This window comes from Phaseolus vulgaris, chromosome 3 (assembly GCF_000499845.2).
Source record: "Phaseolus vulgaris cultivar G19833 chromosome 3, P. vulgaris v2.0, whole genome shotgun sequence".
NCBI classification, from domain to species: domain Eukaryota; kingdom Viridiplantae; phylum Streptophyta; class Magnoliopsida; order Fabales; family Fabaceae; genus Phaseolus; species Phaseolus vulgaris.
In genome coordinates, this window is record NC_023757.2 from 41965080 (window position 1) to 41972201 (window position 7122).

The 7122-nt window shown below is 35.5% G+C and overlaps 1 protein-coding gene across 1 annotated transcript; it reads left to right on the forward strand.

The window, feature by feature from the left end:
* The first annotated feature begins 350 nt into the window (after positions 1-350).
* On the forward strand, positions 351-4160 carry LOC137807821 (serine/threonine-protein kinase AtPK2/AtPK19-like). The gene is made up of 6 exons (XM_068608633.1): positions 351-1163; positions 1234-1316; positions 1410-1530; positions 1749-1922; positions 2411-2518; positions 3466-4160. The coding sequence occupies exons 1-6, from the start codon at positions 690-692 to the stop codon at positions 3757-3759; spliced, it is 1254 nt and encodes a 417-aa protein (XP_068464734.1). The 5' UTR covers positions 351-689; the 3' UTR covers positions 3760-4160.
* The last annotated feature ends 2962 nt before the right edge of the window (positions 4161-7122 follow it).

The window sequence follows — 7122 nt, forward strand, 5'->3', positions numbered from 1 at the left end:
TTCCTTCATTGTTTGGACAATCTTGTTCTGCCAATGTCCAGATGCACCACCATTACTTGGATGACCCTCTCCAAATCCTCTTTTCCCTCATCTCCTCGCTCATTGTCAACCACCTCTCTCCAACCACAAGAAACAATTGGAAGCCAATTCATTGAATTTCGATTGAAGTAGTGAATGAATTGCGTGACTTTGCAATTCAATTGTTGTACGATGCTTTAGGGTAACAAAACAAGTGAAACACCTCAAAATATAAAGATTTTTTTAAATATTTTTCTACCAACAAACTTAAATACAGATGAAATTGTGAAACTAACAAAATTTACTTAAAATATCAAAATAAGATCTACCGTGAAATTAAATATTAAATAAGATATTGTATGTTATCTAGAAGGAGAATAGTAAAAAAGAAAAAGTAGTGTAACACCTTGCATTAAAAATATTGTAATGATATGGCCTTAATAAGATTCAGAACTTCCAATTATGATCCTTAATATAACTCTTATGAAATGATTACCTTAATTTGGATGTATTTATTATTGGAGCGATGATGCGAGGAGCATGAACAGCGCGTGGACCCATCCTTTGAAGTTCCACTTTTGCTCGTCAAATCGAATCAATCATTCACCAATTGGATTCAGTGAATGCAAAGTGCAATGTAATCTCATCTCTTTCTCTCCCTGGAAGGAAAAATGGTGTCAACATATGAGAAGAAGACGAACCTCACCAAACTCATCATCCCTTCTTCTTCTTCTTCTTCTTCCCCATCCCCATCCCCATCCATCACAAGCCCACACGTCATCCACAGTAGGTCCCACTCCTTTGTGGGCCCCTCCCCGCGCTTCAATCCCTCTTCCACCCCTCTCTACTTCGTCCACGAGGACGACGACGAAGACGAAGAAAAGGAACCTCTTGTTTCTGACCCTGTTAAGATTGGACCTTCCGATTTTCATATTCTCCGAGTTGTAGGGCAGGGTGCCTTTGGCAAAGTCTTTCTTGTTAGAAAAAAAGGAAATTGCTTCGATGGTGACGGGGTCTTCGCCATGAAGGTCATGAGAAAGGACACCGTCATAAAGAAAAACCATGTTGATTACATGAAAGCGGAGAGGGATATTCTCACTAAAGTTCTTCACCCTTTCATTGTTCAGCTACGTTACTCTTTTCAGGTCTCTAACTCACTATCCTAATTCACTTCAATTCATTCATACAATCACTTACTCTGTATGTTATGTGCAGACCAAATCTAAGTTATATTTGGTGTTGGATTTTATAAATGGAGGGCATCTCTTCTTTCATTTGTATCGCCAGGGTATCTTCAGGTATCTTTTTCTTCATCTTATGTGTTGCAAGCTACGTATTCAACGTTTATTTAATTTTAATCATCCTTTTGGTTTGGTGTATGTGTGGAGTAGTGAGGATCAGGCAAGGCTTTACACTGCTGAGATAGTGTCTGCTGTTTCACATCTTCACAGCAAAGGCATCGTGCATCGGGATCTTAAGCCTGAAAACATTCTAATGGATTCTCATGGGCATGTAATAATAATGCCCATACTTACTATGCCTTCTTTCTTGCATCAACTTTGTTTTTGCTGCTTTCACTTTTGATAGTCTTATTGCCTTCTGTTTTTTATGTCACCTTGTGGGGTTGTGCTCCTAATTCTGATATATCAAGTTTGTTAACTTCACCGTTGAATATCTTAGATGGCTGAGCTGTATAGTTCGACTTTGATATTTGCTCTGCCCGTGTATAGGTCATGCTGACTGATTTTGGAATGTCAAAAGAGATTGATGAAATGGGAAGATCAAACTCTCTTTGTGGGACAGTGGAATATATGGCTCCTGAAATTCTTCTGGCTAAAGGCCATAACAAGGATGCGGATTGGTGGAGTGTTGGTATCCTGTTGTATGAAATGCTAACAGGGAAGGTAATGCCTATCTGCACCAAAAATGCTAACAACACTTTTTCTAACACTTATCATTGTCTTAAGGTACCTAAAGTTGAATACTTGGGATTATATGTGGACAATAACAATATGCACGGTTAGAAATTAGAGTTCATTAAGTATTTGGCCTTGAATAGAGAACGTTATTAATGAAGATAGGTATGTCTTGGCCAAGGCTTAGTTGCCTATCCAATAGATGGTTGAGTCAGCAGATATGCATGACTCTAAATTTTACTATAGGCGGATGAGGTTGATTTAAGTTCAAATTACATGGTAATCGAAAGTGTTGAACCTAATTATTTCAATGCGGACCTTATTGAAGATCAATGTACTCTTTTTATTTTTCAATATTCATTTGTGAATGAATCTGTTTAATTGCTGTTGAGGAACCTTTTCTATTTCATTTATTTTCTATGTAAGAACACAAGGGGAAGCATTAACTTGTCATAATTTATGATTTCATTTGGCAGGCACCATTTACACACACTAACCGAAAGAAACTTCAGGAGAAAATTATTAAAGAGAAAGTTAAACTTCCACCATTCCTTACCAGTGAAGCTCACTCATTACTCAAAGGAGTAAGTAGACGACAGTATATCTGGTTTTCTTCCATTATGTTTCTCTACTTTCTCATCTTCTTTCACGTGCACTTACAAGTATAATATGCATGTTACCTGAACACAACTTAATTGTATGATCTCTTTTTATGTGTGAAATCGTATACTTTACTCCAAAAGTGATCCTATCTAATTTCTATGTGGATACTTCTATTTTGAAAACATAAATTTGACATTTATCCTGTATAGTCTTCACATGCACAGTGAACCTAAATATATGTCAACCCGAAACTTAAATTTATATCTTTCTCAAAACCAGTCTAAGTTCATTTTCAAAGAACTCATCTATTGACCTTTTCAAAATTACAATTCCGATATTTTGTTAACGATAGTATTTATCAAAATATTTTAAAACTAAAACGCCAATTTGTTTTATTTCATGAGTATGTAAGTTGACTCTGTTGTCTATGTTAATCTATTTGGATTTCACGTATGTTATTCAAAAAGAAAATCATGTTTTTTAAATGACATGAATATTCTAATAGAAATTAGTGAAAAAAATGTACCACGATATCTTTCCAGTATTTTTCAAGGTTACTTTGTAAACAGCCACACTCATGATCTGATCATCTTGCTCAAAATACAAAGTGAGTAATTTCTTTAAATACAAAATTAAAGGTAGTAAAAGCATCTGCACTACGATCAATTTTTCCTTACCTAATGACAATTTCTAGAGAAATAAAAAATTGATTTACCACATTTATGTAGATGTTATTTTGCTACTAAGTATGAACATTCAAAGGATAGCGTTGAAAAATAATATAGAAGAATGCTAGGATACAGTAAAAGTTCCTATTCTGGGACGTGATGTTCTCAAATATTTTGTTTGAGATTAAAGAAAAAATATGTACGGACAGAGATAGAGGGATCCAATTCTAAAATCTGTACATTCTGTTTACTTGTTACAGTTGCTGCAAAAGGATCCAGCGACAAGGTTAGGACATGGGCCAAATGGAGATGACCAAATCAAAAGTCATAAATGGTTTAGGTCAATCAATTGGAAAAAATTGGAGGCAAGAGAAGTGGAACCAAAGTTTAAACCAGATGTGTCTGGGAAAGACTGTACAGCTAATTTTGACAAATGTTGGACAGCAATGCCCCCTAATGACTCGCCAGCAACCACACCTACAGCAGGTGACCATTTCCAGGGCTATACTTATGTGGCACCCAACCCTTGGCTTTCATCTCGCTCACTAGAATGAAGGAAATCTGTACATGGATCAATGTATCAAAATTGACTTCAATAAGACAAGTAACCCATATCTTCTGATTGTGAGCTTTCTTAGCTTACAAGTAACCAAAAACTTCTCTGACCAAGGAGCCACCCCGTCTGCTTTCAAAGTAAACTTTTAAGTGAATATTGTAATGGCCCATTGCAGAGAATAGAGAATGTTTAGGGATATGGCCAATTATGTTTGTGCAGCTTGGTTTAGTTCTTGTTTTAAACTAAGGTAGAGATTTAAATTGCGTTGCCTTCCATTAAGGTCAACATTAACATATTTAATCAGCCAGGGCCCTAAAGAGGGTGAGGGTGTATAAAATATTTGACTTATTCATCAGAAGTGTTTGCAGCAATACAACTTTAAGTTGATGCATTTCATCATTGCTCATTGAACACAGCTATCAATTGATGGTACCAATGTTTCCTTTCCCTGCAAAAAAACGCACGTTTTTTATATTTTGGGTAGGAAGTAGGAATGCACAAATAAAAGTATCTATAAAAACATTTGTCTAATATAAACGGTCAGATCTTGGGTGGTTGTTTGAGATGGGCCCTCCTTCCATCACTGCATGCTTGACACTAGTCGTGTCAGATACACTGGATGAGACGATTCCACAAAAGCGTAATTTGTAAGGTAATCGTTATTTAAAATGTAAAGACAACCATTAAGAAACAGTAACATTCTGAAAAACACAAATAGGAGATTAGCAGAATGAAAGAATCTTATACCTTCAGGACTTTACGACTTCGCGTAACCCAAACATAATAAAATATCAAACCTCCGTAGCATGTGAACTACGTGAATAATATAAGACCAGGGTAAAATCTCCCCAATCTCTGGCCATGTGCACCAGTCACTAAAATCTACTTTTTGCCCGTTATAGTTTTATAAAGCCTAGAATCTTAATGGTTTTAACGAATGGTGCAGCCAGGGACCAAACCAATTATTTATGTTATGTGTGCTACTACATGTTTTCATTCGGCATACAGCAACAAAAGCAACAAGATTCTGTCTATAATTACGTGGGCTCTACTCTTTGCAGAAGAACCTTCATATAACTGAATGAGCAAGGGATCCACACACCAAAGAAACTGAGATTAGGATATATTTGGATGAGGGTTTACACGAAACCAGAAAGAACCCAAAAAGACCAATTCACCCACCCATCTACATCCTATGCTTATAAATAGACCTTGCTTAAAAATGTTGCAATAACCATCTCTTAAAACACCAGGGTCTGGTTAAGCCAAAAATCATGGATAGAATCAAGTCCAAGAATGAGAAGTCTCTTTGTGAGAAATCGATGAAGCTTGTAGTAAATATCATTAAGCTGTCTTCTTTCTCTATTGCACAGAAGACTCTTGGTGCCACTAGTACTAGAAAGGCTGGTCCAGAGTCTGATATGGACTCTGATGAGGAAGCACTGGTTCCTGATCAATTACCTACAAGCAGAAGGTCACAACAGCCACAGAGTCGTGCAAACCCCACATATGTGGTCAAATCATGCGGGAGCAATGGATCAACTGAACATTTGATTTATCAAGAAAGAGTCCCTACTGATGTTAACCCAAAGAAAGAGCAGTGTGTTGATGGATTGGCTTCTGACTATATCAGTAAGATACGCAACAAGCTTGGGCGTGGTGGTGTATAAGAAGATATCATTACATGGTCAAGGACTATGTGATCTTGGTCATTCTCCACGTAATACGTATACTCAGAGGAGTAAATAATGTGTCTCACGGAGATGGACCAAGAACATATGTTCTTGATCATGTAATACTTTCTCAGTTGTCTTCACTTGTGTGCTCCTTCATATTGCCGTCACAGCTTTTATGTGCTCCATGTATCATACTACTTAGATAAGCAGCCATTTTGGTTCGATTAACCAGCTGTAATAATGTAATAAACTTAGTTATTGATGTTTCTAGCTAAAACAAATGTATAATCAACTTTTCCTTGATGCTTATTTAATATTCTTTGCTGGATGGACAAGTATTATATGTAGACTAGTTTATACAGATTAGTTTATACAGATGATGTTTTCAACACGAATTTGCATGAATTATATTAATGATTTCATTTGGTTTTAAGATGATATTTTGGATACACATAATGTCTTCAATAAATTGATATTTAGGCTCATGCCAAAAAGATATTAATTATTCCGAATATTTGAGTGTTGCAGTCATAATGGTGGTCCAACATATATGTGTGGATAGATGATAAAGTACAAGAAATCGTGAAGAAGTGGTTCAAGAATATGATTGCTAAACATCCTGATGATGGAAGGTACCCAACATTTTAGCTTCTAATTTTTTATTAACTCGAATTTCAAGCTTCAAACAGGTAACCTGAGACCGTTAGGCTATGCAGAAGTCACCGCAGTCATGCAACCACATAGAAACCAACTATTTTTAGGAGGCTTTTACAGTATCTTCTACAGACCCTATTTGTGCTTATAAAAATACCTTCATAAATTCTTTAGCTTAATTCTGTGAGTTTTTATATCGAACTTGCTAAAACAAATTCTATTTAACTTATTTCAATAATTTTCTTAATCCAGCTTATGAAGATGCTTATGCAATTAGATGTTTTAATCCTTTAAAGTTAACATATGCAGCATTCATGAGTAAAACTGGCTGAGCATAAACCAAATACCAGCAAAGTTATCTACACTTTATGTGTCTTATACTTCACCGGCCAACCAATATGCTTCGCTCAGTAGCTTTCAGCATCTCTTTTTGTTCTTTTGGCATTCTGATTATATTTTAAAAATAATTTGACTTGTCTTGTCTGTTAAGAATCCAGCTACTCATTATTAGGAAGTGTTGAAACATATACATATAAAACGTGAGACTAAATACCTATGAAGGTTCAATAGTAGATCTAATAGTAGATCACAGTAGATCTAATAAACATTGAGGTTTGCTAATACTTATATACTATAGATTAGTTTTATCTTTTATTTAAAGAGATTTTGCATTTGAAGGGGTAGACTAATCTTACTTTTCGATCTTAAAAGAGAATTGGATAAATAATTAAGAACCCTCAATTTGTACAGAAAGAATTGTTTCATGTTAAACTATATAAAGATAATTTTTTAGAAACATTGGTTGATACAAGTGGCAGCAACTTCTATTTCTTGACCAAGTAGTACAAGATTTGAATTTTAATGATGTCTAACATTGTGTGTACTACTTTGGACATATATTTTCTTATAATATACAGATGTAGAAGTTAAGTGTTGTTAAAATTGTGTGTCTATAGTAGGGACAAACATTTGTAGAGAAGGAACTTATGCCTTTGGAGGGAATGGCTGTAGCTAAATGGGAATCCAGTGTA

What these genes read in the sequence shown, in the direction of transcription:
- LOC137807821 (XM_068608633.1), top strand. Translation starts at nt 690, where the DNA reads ATGGTGTCAACATATGAGAAGAAGACGAACCTCACCAAACTCATCATC. An exon ending in TATCGCCAGGGTATCTTCAG is followed by an intron (nt 1,317 to 1,409) that starts GTATCTTTTTCT and finishes TGTGTGGAGTAG; the next exon opens with TGAGGATCAGGCAAGGCTTT. An exon ending in ATGAAATGCTAACAGGGAAG is followed by an intron (nt 1,923 to 2,410) that starts GTAATGCCTATC and finishes TTCATTTGGCAG; the next exon opens with GCACCATTTACACACACTAA.